Genomic DNA, 14,232 nt, shown 5'->3' with positions numbered 1-14,232 from the left:
GTGCACGTGAGGGGTGCCCAGAACTCCTCAGTGTGAAGGGGCCCCTCCAGCCTAGGCAGTCTCCTGACTCCTACAGAGTCCCCAAAAGAACCTCCACTTTTCCCATTCAGCACCACACACCTGTCCTGGTCGTAGGCACTTTCATGGTAGAAGCATTTATTGTGGGTCTCCATGTGGCTCAAACGGGTATAGTCATTGGGATAAACAAAGGACAGATGAACCTGAAGGCAGAGGAGACATGAGTGTGTGAGGGGGAGAATCCTGGGGAGGAACCAGCCTAGAATGAGCCGCACTGGATGGGGAAGGGCTGCTACGGAGTTGAACGTCACATCCAACTATGCAGTCCAGACTCCAGCGTTCTCAGGCCTGATCTTTTGGGTTCCCTGGGCCATCTGTCTCCCTTAGTTGTCACCAAGACCATTCCCTCTTCCTTTTGCCACCTGATTTCCTCCTTCTATTCTGGAGCCTGTCTTTACCCACTAACTCTCTCAGCACTGAGCCCTTCCTACACTCCATTCCCTTTGCCCCTTAAACACAGCCTGAGCTCACCACCACCAAGAATGTCCTCAATCATGGCCCATACTCCCTGACCTGACCATGACTCTTGACCACTTCCTTCTTGCCTCTGGTCCTTCATCTTCATCTCTAGGTGGTTCACGTTCTTTCTGCTCCTCCACTCTCCACACAAATAAAGCTACCACCAACATCTAGTACATTATCTCAAGCATCTTGTCAGTGAGTTTAAAATGTCACTGGCTACCCAGTTGCTGGACTGAGCAGACAGGACAGGGTTTGTGTGGCCCTTGGAGCAGAGTCACCAGGCTAAAGAACTGGGGGAGAGACAGATTCGAAGGCAGGGCATCTATCTGCAGGTTCTACAGGATAGTCCACCCTAGTGAGCACATCCAGGAATGAGAGACCATCCTGTCTGGTGGCTTGGGCACAGGAGGCACAGAGTAAGCTTTAGCCCATCTCCCATCTCCTGCACCCCAGCCACAGGCAGCAAGCCTTCCCCCTGTCCTCCCTGGTCTAGGGGCACGACTTACAAAGCGGAGGCCTTGATAGCGCTGTAGCGGAAGCCCGTCTACCAGGTAGCTGGGTTTGTAGGGACAATCAGGCAGGACATGGCGCAGATGGGACTTGGGGATCAGAGGCACTGAGAACAGAAGAGAAGAAGATTGGAGTGTGTGTAGAAGTGAGAGCACAAATATCTTCGGATCTCAAAGGCTTCTGGGTGGGAGAGACCTGATGTCTTCCACCAAAGCAGCCTCCAACTGTAGTCACGGTGACAACTGTGGTGCCAATCCATGTCTATCAGCTGAGGCTGCCACTACTCTTCAGTGGTGGGGGCAGGGACGGCACGATTGGGTAACTGTCCAGTGACACTCCAAGGGGCCATGAGGCTCCACCTCAGCACACTCCCATCACCTAGATTTCCTCCCTTCCTCCCACGGGCCAGCTTTCGCTATTCTTTGGTTTCGTTTTTCTGAGACAGGGTCTGCCATGGTCACAAGCTCAGGATCTTCCTGCCTCATCCTCCTGACTGCTGGGACTGTAGAAAGGTGACACATCTGGCCGCCACTTTCTATGTCAAAGGGAAGAAACGGGGAACACTGTCGGCTTTTAAGATGTGAACACGACCAGCTGGGGGTGCGCTCCGTGGCAGGGCACATGATCACTTCAGCTCAAGGTTCCAGATTCCGTCCTCAGCATCAAACCAAAAGACTGAGCTATTCCACAGGCCGGCATTCCATTTCTGGTCTGGGGTGGGGGTTAGACAATCCCTCTATGATTTGTAGAATCATAAATCAGACAGAACTACTCCTGCAATTTTGGTCTGTATGCTATGTTTTACACTTCAAAGGGGAAAAGATTTTGTGATTTTGGGCCAACGATAGAATAGACAGGTCTCCTGCATCTTGTCCATCAACAGAGAAAACCCAGCTCGTGCAGATCCTCACCAAGGACTTACCTCGATAGAGGGTGTCCCGAGGGTCAGGCCGCAGCATATCAGCTGGTGGCTGCTCATCCCTGGGAGGAGTGTTGGAGGAGCTTACATGACTGGCTGCTGTCTGTGGGATGTGGCCCACTTCATCCATCCTTAGGGTGGTCTCATCTGTGCCCAGGGAGAAGAGAACAGAAGAAGCTGTTGGACCTCACAGAATCGAGTGTGCTTTGATGGACAGGTGGAGGAGCTCAGGCACAGCCTCTGCATTCCTGCAGGTAAAGTCTAAGCTGTGCCGGAGCCCCTGCCTAAACCCTTGCCCTTGGATGCCCCAAAACTTGTGGGTTTAGCTGGCTCCCTGTGAACCTGCTTCACCTCATGGCCAGAGCATATCATGATTTTGCATAGACTAGAAAAAGACACCTTTCCTCCTCAAAATTCTTTACTGATGTGGGAAGTCCTTCTGTATATGTGTTGCTTTTATTGGTTGATGAATAAAGGTGTTTTAGCCAATGGCTTAACAGAGCAAAGCCAGGCAGGAAATCTGAACAGAGATATATAGAGAAAGTAGGTGGAGTCAAAGAGACACCATGTAGGTGTCAAAGGAAAAATATGCCAGAACATTACCAGTAAGCTACAGCCTCATGGCTGTAGTGATATTTCATTTGTATTTTAATAAATAAAGCTTGCCTGAAGATTAGAGTAAAACAGCTCCCCAGTCAGCCTGACTGACCAGGCAGTGGTGACATACACCTTTAATCCCAGTAGCCACACTAGTTTGCCATAGAAACCAGGTGGTAGTGGTGCATGCCTTTAATCCCCTGCCCTAGAGAGGAATATAAAATGGGAAGAGACAGCTCTCACACACAGTCTCATTCTGAGATTTCTGGAGGCAGGATCACCATTTCAGACTAAAGTAGAGGTAAGAGTCAGTGGCTGGCTGTTTTGATTTTCTGACCTTCAGGTGCCCAAAAGTTTGGCAAAAATTTCCACATAAAGCCCGAGAAAGCTTTAAAAAAAGAAAAAAAGAATTCTAGACAAACATGGTGGCACACAACTTTAATCCCAGCACTTGGGAGGCAGAGGCAGGTGAATCTCTGTGAATTCAAGGGCAACCTGGCCTACAGAGTAAGATCCAGGACAGCAAGGGCTACAGAGAAATACTGTCTCAAAAACCCAAAAAATTTTAAAAAGGCACATAAAAGTGAAAAATACACAAAAAATCTAGATTATAGCTGGGCGGTGGTGGCGCACGCCTTTAATCCCAGCACTCGGGAGGCAGAGGCAGGCAGATCTCTGTGAGTTCAAGGCCAGCCTGGTCTACAAAGGGAGTTCCAGGACAGGCTCCAAAGCTACAGAGAAACCCTGTCTCGAAAAACCAAAAAAAGAAAAAAAAGAAAAGAATCTAGATTATATATCTTATTGTGTTTTCTTTGAATTTTTCACTATCAATGAGCTGACTACAGAGAGACATTTCATTGTACAGGCTGCTAATCTAAACCAACATATATATATATATTTTAAAGGTATATTGACTTCAAAATTTAAATCTAAGGACATGTTAGTTTGGAAAACAGGTTCTGCTTTTGTTTCTACGGAGGATAAAAAGCTGTGGATTCCTTACCAACTAACTAATATAGTTTGATCAAATAAGACCCCCTGAAGCGATGGCCCAGTTGGTCCAACATCCATGACAGCTTCAGGACTGCTGGATAAGGTGGACCAACCACACAGGATACCTGATAAAAGACCTGATTGACAGCACCCCCAATTAGCAAAAAGCAGTTTGGAAAAAACAACAACCAAATTTCAAAAATGATTTTTTATAAACATTTGTTTTCATTTAAAGGAGGTTGATTATAAATGGTTAATAGTCACAGTCAAGATCTTCCTAAAGAAATAAAAAGTTTACATTGAATGAATACTTTACATTGGTATGGTCTTTGATTTACTGATACAAATTAATGACAATTTTGTTCTATGTATATTAATACTCTAAGGTATTATGTTTATACAGCTCATTTGAAAATGTAATATATAATTAAAATTATGGATTAATAGATAGTCATCTATAATAGTCAAACTGTAGTCGTGTTAGGCTTTCTAGATGTCAGAGATATATTTCAGATGGATAGGTATTCTTTAAACCTTTCTAAGACCTACAGAATATGGCATTTAAAATGTTTTAAGAACTTAGACTTTTCTCAACAGTGAGACATGTCTGCCTCTGGCAGTACCAATTCCTTTAGAGAAGCTGATGGGCACTAAAGAAACTCATTATGGAATTTGCCTTCAATGTGACAAGGCTAGTTGTTTGGGCAAGAAACCACTCTTGCCTGAGGCTTGAACCCACGACTCTGACATTAAGAGTCTCGAGCTCTACCAACTGAGCTATACTTATTGTATAGTTTTGCTTTAGGTTTAGAACCCTCTTATTTAGACAAAAGGGGGAGGTGTTGTAGCCTTGGTTCATACAACAATAATGCACTCAGTCACGCACCTAGCAATGCCAGTGGGCAATTCCTGAAACAGCACGGCTTGGGTTCAAGACTTTTGTATGCTATAAGATGGTGTTTTTAAGGTGCATGTGAAATTTGATGCTCTTATAGACACATAACAGACCAAGGATAGGAAACAGGAATGCCAGCATTTTGAAAAGCTGTTAAGTGAATTTTGGCTTAGAATTAGGAATTTCCAAAATGACCCTTAACATAACTTCTAGTTTGTATCACTTATATATGCTGAAAGCAGGGCTCTCAGCATTGGTGATTATAAAATTAAAATACTGACCAAGGGGCTGAGGATATACCTCAGTGAGTAAGCATGTCTGCTTCACAAACATGACTTTGAATCTCAGAATCCACATAAAAGCTGGGCATCGCCTGTAGCCCCAGTGCTGTGGAACAAAAATAGGTAGTTCCCAGGGACTCAATCGCCAGCCAGCCTGGCCAAAACAGTAGCTTCAGTTCCACTGAGAGACCCTGTCTTCCGGGAATCAAGTGGGAGCAATAGAGCAGGACAGCTGACACCTTCTCTGGCGCACACACACTTACAATATTGATTACTTGAAAAAAAAAACCCTGGAAGATGTTCCCTATTCTACAACATCAAATATTCAGCCAAAGTTTAATCTTTCTAAATAAGTGTTTTTGGTTCTCGAGACAGGGTCTCACCATGTAGCCCTGACTATTCTTTACCTCACTATATAAACCAGGATGGCCTTAAACTCACAGAGATCTGCCTACCTCTGGCTCTTGAGTTTTGTTTTGTTTTTCAAGATAGGGTTTCTCTGTGTAACAGTCTTGACTGTCCTGGAACCTGCTTTGTAGACCACGTTGGCCTCGAACTCACAAAGACCCACCTGCCTCTGCCTTGAGTGCTGGGCTTAAAGGCGTGTGCGAACACCACCTGCTGAAGATGTTACTTTTAACTTTTTTCTGAACTGGGGGTGAAAACCAGGGTATTGTACATGCTAGGCAAGTGTTCTACTACCAAGTCACAACCCAGCTCTGACATTTATTATTATTATTATTTTATTATTATTATTATTATTGTGGTGGTGGCTTTTTGAGACAAGAGTTTCCTGAAACTCACTCTGGAGACCAGGTTGGCCTTGAACTTAGAGATCTGTGTGCCTCGGACTCCCAAATGCTGGGATTAAAGACGTGCGCCACTACCACCTGGCTCAACATTTTTGTTTTCAATTTTTTTTCTTGAGCCAGAGGCTTGATGTGTAGTGCACGCTGGCCTTGAACTCAAGATCCTCTTACATCAGCTTCCTGAGTGCTGAGATTATAGGGTGTACCACTAAGCATAGTCATTTTTACTTTCTAGTGGGGCCTTGGAGTACCAGTCATGCTGAGACAATGAAAAACAGTGAAAAGAACCAAAAAGTTCACATTCTGCAAATTTAAAGAAGACAACAATTTTGAGCTGGGCTGTGGGGGCGCACACCTTTAATCTCAGCACTCAGGAGTCAGAGGCAGGTGAATCTCTGAGTTCGAGGCCACTGAGTTCCAGGACAGCGAGAGCTACACAAAGAAACTCTGTCTTGGGAAAAAAAATAAGTAGATGATAATTTCTCTTTGTGGTCTTGACTGAGTAAGAGCCATAGTACAAAAAGACTGGCTCTATTTGTCAACCTTTTTTAAAATAACATACTTTTTGTTTTTGAAACAGGGTTTCTCTGTGTAACATTCCTGGCTTCCTGGAGCTCGCTCTGTGGTGGTGCCAGTCAGCATCAGCTAAAGAGACTGCACGATTGCTGCTTGGCTGAAGAAGCTGCGGGATGGAGTTCCGGTTTCTGGTTGAGTGGAGACCGCCCCACTTCCTCCGTTAGATTTAGTACTTAAAAATGAAATCATTTCTACAGTGGTCTCTGGATTTACTGACTTGTTTCCCTTTGTCCTCAAAATATAAATGGTCTGAGATGGCTTGGGAAAGGGAATAAGATAAATAAACTTATTTAAAAAAAAAATAACAGAGCCTACAGATTTCAAAGTATCAGTATGGGTGAAATGGCTGAGCAGGATGTTTTAGCTAGTCTCCAGAGAAGGGGAAAGAACAAAATCACAGGTGAGTTTGGGAACATTTTCTGCTTGCTTTGTAGTGAAGGGATTAATGCTTTTATAAATATAAAATGCAAATTTAAATACTAAAAGTCAAGACAAAAGGATATGATTTTACATTGTAAGTTAATCATTAAGAGATTATAAAAATAAAGAGTATTGTAGAAATTATATTTGTTATATAAATAAGGACATACATAAAGTTTTAATATAGATTATAGTATAATTTGATAAAAATTTTTGCTTTGCTTATTACAAGTTAAAAATCACCCTTTTAGATTCTAAACTATATAGCCATGAGGAAATATTAAAGGCCTCTCCTCCTCTGCTTAGTTAAATTTTGTTTACTTGCTCCTGGATCTGTGATCATTGGATTTTATTATTACAATTATTGTATGATTTTAGGATGTGTTTATTCATGTTGGGAAAATAGTCACATATTAGATATTTTTGAAATGCAAATATAGATTAATATTGTAAGATATGAAAATAAACTATGTGGCCCTGGGAAGAGAGAGATATACACATATTCTCTCCTGTAGGTGGCCTCCCAAGTACAGTGATAAATAATATATTCCTAGAGGCTCAGAAAAAGATTCAAATTGCTGTCTGGTGCAGCTTCTTTATATCACCTGCTACATCCACTCTTCTCAAAGTCCTGACCTCTGCTGGAGCTGGTACCCAGCAGCTCTGGAGACCAGGCTGGCTTCAAACTCACAGAGCTCCTCCTGCCTCTGCCTCTGCCTCCTGAGTGCTGGGATTAAAGTCATGTGCCACATGTATTTTTAATTATAAATACATGTTTAATTATAGTAGAATTACATTGCTTTCTCCCTTCCTGTTTCTCCCTTCAGGCCCTCCCAAGACCTCCACTTTCAAATTGATACCCTCTTTGTCTTTGATTATTATTGTGACATTCATATATACACATACATATGTACATGTATGCACAAATAAACACGTACAACATGCCGAGTCTGCTGTCCATCAACTGTCAACCTCAAGTGAGCCCCATGGTCCCAGGGTCCCTCGTAGTTTTACTCAAAATGATAGGCATGGGTGGGCAAGGGCATTTTTCAGAGATGAGGGCTCTAGCAGGTTCTCTTTGTATTATTCCTTTTTCTTTTTTATATTTAAATTTTTTAGATACACATATATTGTACTCTGAACATATTTCTCGCTCTGTGTCTATCTTTAAGTTTCCATATGATAGCCTTGAATATGTGATCCTCCTGCCGCAGCCTCCCTAGTGCAGGCAGATCTCGGAGTTCCAGGACTGCCAAGGCTACACAGAGAGAACCTTGTTTCAAAAACCCAAACCAACAAATCTGAAACTACCACATCTGTGTCTAGCACGTTCTTAAACGAACTTCTGACCCTAGAGAGTAAAGGCCCCCTAACTGAAAGGTGCCTCGAACTTTTATTCTCTCTGGACCTTCTTCATACACGTGTTCTAAGTAGCAGAACTTCTCTCCGCCCCTCCAACCTCACCCTGGGCCACATCCTCCTGAATGGAGTGGCATGTGCTTCCAGGCAGGCAGAGCCTACTTACTTGTGAAGAGGGACAAGGAGGGGGAGTCAATGATGGTGAACTTGGCTCCAGGGTCATTCCGTCTCCACTAGAATTAGAGGAAGGGCACAGACGTTGGAGGACACTGGATTTGGGACAGCGTTCAAGAGCTATGGGGAAGGGAATGCTGGGAAAGGCGTGTGGGGTGCGGGGAGGAGGGGGATCGGAGGATGGGATGATGAAGTCACTCACTGCAATCTCCACGTGATCGGTGCCCTCATCATTCTGTTTGTGCAGCACCTCAAAGTAGTACCTGAGGGAGGCTGATAAGCTGGCAGAAGGAGACAGGAAAGGACTTCTCCTCAGCTGGTCCCCTCGTCCACCTCTCCCACCTATAAGCTCCCTGATGCTCTTTTCTCTTCCCAAGAGCTTGTCCTTTAACTACCCCCCCATGCACCCCTGACAGCTGACCTTGGCTTTCTTTCTGTAAAGCCAAATGTAAGTAGTTCACAAGTCAGTTGGGGGACCCAGTGAAATAGGCCTTAGGGAGCAGCTGCTGTACAGGAGAGCCACAAGAGGCTTTGACTGACCCTCCGTGGCTGGAATTTGGATCAGGCAGCCTTGCTTTAGGGTCCACGCCCGTCACGGAGAGAACTCGGAATGCTCACACTAGTGCTGGCACAAAGCAAGGGCTGTTTGCAAGCTAGGTCTGCTCAGCCTGTGGCTGTGCCAGCCACCAGGTGGCGGGCTGAAGCTGCACTAGATTCAGAGTCCACTGATTTATCCAGATCACTTCACAGGCATCCTTCCAGTTCCCTGTCCGGATCCCTCTCTTAAGTCCCACAGCAGCCACGAGGCTGTCTTTATGTGTGAGAGCATTTCAAGGTCTGGAGAAAATGGGAAGGCAAGCGTGGGAAGAAAGGAGACCTTGAGTGCCACTCAATGTCTGTGTGGCTTCCATCAGTCACAAAGCTTCCCTGGGCTTGAGTGGCCTCATCTAAAATGAAGAAGGCGGCTGCAGAGATAGCTTACAAGAGTGAGCACTGCTCTTGCGGAGGACCAGTGTCCGGTTCCCCGCACCCACGTGGCGGCCTATGAGCACCTGTAAAACCAGTTCCAGGGAAAACAAAACAAAACAAAACAAAACAACAACAACAACAACCAGTTCCAGATAATCCTTCTGTCCTCTGAGGGTGCCAGGGCCGCACTTGCACACCTATATGCATGTAGGCAAAACATACTCATTAAAAAAAAAAAACAACTATCCAGGAAGTGGTGGTGCACGTCTTTAATCCCAGCACTTGGGAGGCAGAGGCAGGCGGATCTCTCTGAGTTCGAGGCCAGCCTTGTCTATAAGAGTTCCAGGACAGGCTCCAAAGCTCCAGAGAAACTTTGTCTCGAAAAAATAAAAAACAAACAAAACAACAACAACAAAAAATAATCTAAAAAAAAAAATTATAAAATAAGGAAGGGCAGGGCAGACGGCTTCTGTGTAGGCAGACCATGTGGACGCTCGGGCACAGGAACCCTGAGCCACAAGCCGGTGGAGAGGGTGAGGAGAGGCCCTCCCAGCTTTCTCGTGCTGGTTGGCCTGGTACTGCAGTGACCCCTCCCCTACTCACCTCACTGGCTTGGAAATTTGACTCTGAAATTTCCCAAACTCTCCGGGGGCTGTCCATTCCTTTCCTGTCTAGAAGTTTGTGGAGAGGGGAGGGAAGAAGGGAGAGGGAAGGAGAGAAGACAGAGGAAAGGAAGAGGAGAGGGGAGAAAAACAGAAGCCGGAGTTAGGGAGGACGGCTGGCCAACACACATCCGCCCCCACTTCCCATAGGCAACCAGCCCAGCGGGAATCTTCAGCATGGGGCTGAGGGACAGCGGAACCCAAAAGATAGATGTGGCCGGATCCCCATTCCGCCCACATCTCACACGCCCTTTGCGGTATAGGGTGGAGCATCATGCGTGGCTTCTGTCCCTTCTTCAAGCGGGCAGTGCTAATGGCTAAGGAGGCCCCCAGTAGTCTCATGTACTACAAGACCGACTGCCCCCAGGGATCAGTGAGAATCAGGGGCTGAGCTGACCTTACCTTGCCCACACTGGCGAGCAGCTGAAGGCCCGAGACCTGGTCATCATGACTCAGCCAGAATTCAGCATTGTCATCAGCAGCGATGGCAAACTGGATCTTCCCTGGGCAATGGCAGAGTGTCTGGGTGAGTCAAGGAGGGCCCTGGCACCAGGGCTGAAAGCCTACATTATGCCTGGGCATTAATTCCCTTCACTCATGGTGCCTGGCTGCCCCCCACCTTTGCCTATGGGGGGACTCTACATTCTGGGGTAGCAATATGAAGATGGAGAAGGACTTATGGAGACCAGCCAGTTCCAGCTGCAAGAGAGAGAGAGGCGGCAGCCTGAAGCTATTGGGTAAGAGTTCACCATGCCTCAGTTTCCCCTCTCCCTTGATGATGGGCTAACAGGGACTCAGTGCGATGTATTTCCTAGCTTGAACATATGTTTCTAGGACCTTCCTGAAGTACTCAAGAGCAGGAAGAAGGATGAGGCTTTGGGGCTGCCTCACCATCAGTAAAAGGGTGCAGGTAGCCAAATATGCGGAGACCATAGTTGGTCCACTTGGGGGACACAGCCAGCTTCCTCAGGGTTGTGCGGATCTATGTCGAGAAAGATGAACTGTTACTCAGAATCAGGAAGAAGAATTTAAGGGATTTGAGTCGGAGCTACTCAAGACTGGTGGGAAGACCAGGAGGGGAACAGGAGATGAGAGGCCAGGGGTGTGGCACAGCGTGTGGTGTTCACTATAAACGTCAGGTCTCACTCAGTTCTTGGTCAGGGTGACCTTGTGCAATGCACAACTTGCACACCTGTACATGTTGGCCCTGGATAAATACCAAGAGAGCCTACACTGAATGCCAGGCTGCAGCAGCCTTGGGGAGGGAGAAGACAAGATATTCTAAACAGAGGATGAGGGGGCCCACGAGACCGAAGGAATAATAGAGATTGCAATGGGCTGAGAAGGGGCAGGGAAGGAGGCAGGTGGGAGGGATGAGGTGGAGGGGACACAGATGGTCTGGGATGGTGGGCAGACATCCCTGCAGGCACTTACGTGGGGGTACAGCGGGAAGTGCAGGTTCCTCCGGAGCTGCTGGATGGAGCTGCCACACCAGTCCTCAAACACATGCAGGTTGGCATGTCCCCGGAACTGTGCGGAGGAGAAGGGACAATGAGCGAGCAGCAGCGGCCTGTGCTCACCCCTGGAGCAGACCAAGCAGGCGGGCACAGTGCTTCCTGTATATTCCATGGATGGCTTGGTTCCCAGCCCATGGTGCTTCTGGGAGATGGCAGAACCTTTAGGAGATGGGGAATCTTGCAGGGCACAGTTAGGTCATTGGGTTGTGCCCCTGAAGGGGATATCGGGGTCCCGGCTATTTTGTCTTACTTGACTTTCCAGTCCTTTGCTACCATGATGTACTCAGCAGCCAGAAGCCCAAAGCAACTGGGCCAAGCAGCCTAGGACTGAATCTCTGAAACTGTGAGCCCAAGCAATCCTTCCCGCTTTACAGTTGGTTATCTCAGACATGACAGAAAGCTAACAACAGCCCGCTGGCCTGACTCGACGGATGGGTCAAGTATGCACACACGCCTGCAGATACACACAACACCTTCCTCATTCCTTCCAGGCAGGCAGGGAGCTGCCTTGCATTCCACAGGTGTGGGCACAAGGAGCACAACAGGGACAAAATGGCAGAAGTGACAGAGGGAACTAGGAAGGGCTTGTGCCCGCCCTGCCCCCCCTCCCCGTTCCTCATGGAAGGCCCTGCAGCAGTCTGACAGGCAGGAAACTTTTTTTTTTTTTTTTTTTGGTTTTTCGAGACAGGGCTTCTCTGTGGCTTTGGAAGCTGTCTTGGAACTAGCTCTTGTAGACCAGGCTGGTCTCGAACTCACAGAGATCCGCCCGCCTCTGCCTCCCGAGTGCTGGGATTAAAGGCGTGCGCCACCACCGCCTGGCTGGCAGGAAACTTTATATGCATAGTGGTCTTCACATTCTGGCTGGGGGAAGCAGCTGAGTAAGACTATGGCGACATCTGGGACCCCTCCGGGTCTTGCAGCACCAGGGCCTCCTGTAGCTCACAGGTTCCTGGCAACACTGAGTTGGCAGAAAAAGAAGTGCCCTTTCTCTGTCCCTCTCTGCTGTGGCATTGGAAGGGGACAGGCCTAGACCTGGAGCAAAGGTTCTTGCCAAAGACAGGCCAGAGTCAACAGCCATACTCCAGGTGAGTGAGGGGCTATGTTTAGGAAGCGAAGAGAAGCAGGGATATGGTCCCAGCTGAGCCACAGTTTCAAATTACTACAGTCCTTCGCCAGAGCTGAGTGCATTCCGCATGGCGCCTCATCCATACACACAAACAGGTCCTGCCCTGCCCCGCCACCCTAACTGGAGCGTGTCCGATCCAAAATCTGAGTCACTCTTGAGAAAAAAGTGGGCAGAAGTGGAACAGGCACCCAGACCGAAGGACTCGTTTTGGGTCCTCCATGCAGTGATGCAGGATGAGGTGCTGGGAAGATGGCTCAGTTAGTACAACCTTGCCACAGGAGCACAAGCGCTTCGTCCCCAGAAGTCTCTGAAAAGGCCGGTGAGAGCCTGGAATCCGAAGACGGGGAGGGGGAGACAGAGGATCCCTAGAGCCAGCAGGCCAGCCTAGTCCTAAGTGGGCAAGCCCCAGGCTAATGAGATCTTATTTCAGAACTCGAGGTAGATGGCCCAGAAGAAGACGCCATAGGTTGTCTTCTGGCTCCCACGAGCACCAGCACACATGTACACCCCCAACACACAATTCTTAAAAAGGGGTATGTGGAAACAGGAATGCTGAAGGTCTACGTTAGGCTGCAATGACCGGCAAGGTTTCACGGACACGGTCCCACTGCTAGCCCCTGAAAACAGAGGCTAGCTTGTCCCTCTCTGACCTGGAAGCACACGAGCTGAGTCAACACTTGGGCAGTAGCCATCGCTCATAGGGATACAAGAAGGAGGCTGGGGTGGGCGAGAAAGTGTGTGGGCCGGTAGGTGGGAGGCGGGTTGAGACTTCGAGGAAGGGAAGAATGGGGACATTATGCTGCTTCTGAGGAAATTCCTCAAGTCCAGCTTCAAAGAATCAGTTGTCTACTCCAAGTGGTCTACTTTTTAGTCCTCCCCAAAAGACTTCCAGGTCAGAGAACTCTGGTCCCCAAAAGAGCAAGGGAACAGAGGGGGAACACAGCCACCAGAGAGGTCTGCAGTGTGAAGCCTGGAGCTAGGAGGCCAGGCTAGGCCTGAAAGCAGCTTGGCCTGAGGGCAGGTAGACACCAACCCCCACGGCTCCTCCCCAGGCGGTCTAGGCACTGGAGTCTGAGGTGCTATGAAAAGCCAGCAGGGCAGACCAAGAGCGAGTGAGATTATTTATTAGCCCTTTCTTTGGGGTACACCTCACCCAACATTTGGCTGAGTCTCAGACCTTTGTCCCCAACCTCTGACTGTGGGGGTGTCTTGGAGACCCACATTGACAACACCATCCAGAGTTTGTGTTACTCCATCGTAGGGACTCTGAACTAGCAAGGCTGTGGCACTCAGGCACAGCCCCAGCTGCGGCCCGGCCCCTCTCCCTTGCCTAGCAAAGACAAAAGGCCAGGGAGGGGAGGGTTTCCTCCTCCAAACAGTAGCTGTGATGGTTTGGAACCTGCATTTAGCTGTAGGGAAGAAAGTATCCATTGGATGGTCTCATTTAGAAGGGAGGATATCGGGGCTCAGGAAATGGCTCCCTGAGAGAACACACAGTAATTACCCCGTGGAGACGGAGGGGGCAGAAGGGAGTATTTAAGTAGAGAAGGGCTGTCCACTGCTTCCCCTTCCAGCTGTACCTCTGCCCGGCCTTCCGGGCTTGCCAGGCCAGCAGCATGGCATGTGGCCTACGAGGATGACAGAGTCTCTCCAGTACTGAGTCCTCTTACTGCCTCCAGGAAGGTTCTGGAGCAGCTCGGCAGGTGTGATGGACCAAGTCACTCCGCAGCTGAACACTTGAGGTGACCACAGAATAAAACCTCACCGTGATCTTTATGACTGACCTGCCTTCCCAGCCCTTACCACACACCGTACCCTCCCTGCCATACTTACCCACTGCCATACTTACCCACATCTAACTCCCAACCTTTGCCCCAAACCATCC

The 14,232-nt window shown here is 48.0% G+C and overlaps 1 protein-coding gene across 1 annotated transcript in view; it reads right to left on the bottom strand.

Annotated features, from left to right (window-relative positions):
• The window catches only part of B4galnt3 (beta-1,4-N-acetyl-galactosaminyltransferase 3), a 106,046-nt gene that overhangs the window by 14,154 nt on the left and 77,660 nt on the right, over positions 1-14,232 (bottom strand). Inside the window, exons 4-12 of the mRNA XM_075982929.1 lie at positions 11,139-11,234; positions 10,596-10,686; positions 10,107-10,207; positions 9,646-9,713; positions 8,276-8,354; positions 8,066-8,132; positions 1,973-2,116; positions 1,047-1,156; positions 121-221 (exon numbers count right to left, since the gene is read on the bottom strand). Coding sequence (XP_075839044.1) covers positions 121-221; positions 1,047-1,156; positions 1,973-2,116; positions 8,066-8,132; positions 8,276-8,354; positions 9,646-9,713; positions 10,107-10,207; positions 10,596-10,686; positions 11,139-11,234 — 857 coding nt within the window. The remainder of the gene's footprint in view (positions 1-120; positions 222-1,046; positions 1,157-1,972; positions 2,117-8,065; positions 8,133-8,275; positions 8,355-9,645; positions 9,714-10,106; positions 10,208-10,595; positions 10,687-11,138; positions 11,235-14,232) is intronic.

Source organism: Microtus pennsylvanicus, chromosome 8, assembly GCF_037038515.1.
Source record: "Microtus pennsylvanicus isolate mMicPen1 chromosome 8, mMicPen1.hap1, whole genome shotgun sequence".
NCBI classification, from domain to species: domain Eukaryota; kingdom Metazoa; phylum Chordata; class Mammalia; order Rodentia; family Cricetidae; genus Microtus; species Microtus pennsylvanicus.
Note: the sequence above shows the minus strand (reverse complement) of the source record. Positions and strands in the feature narration are given on the sequence as shown.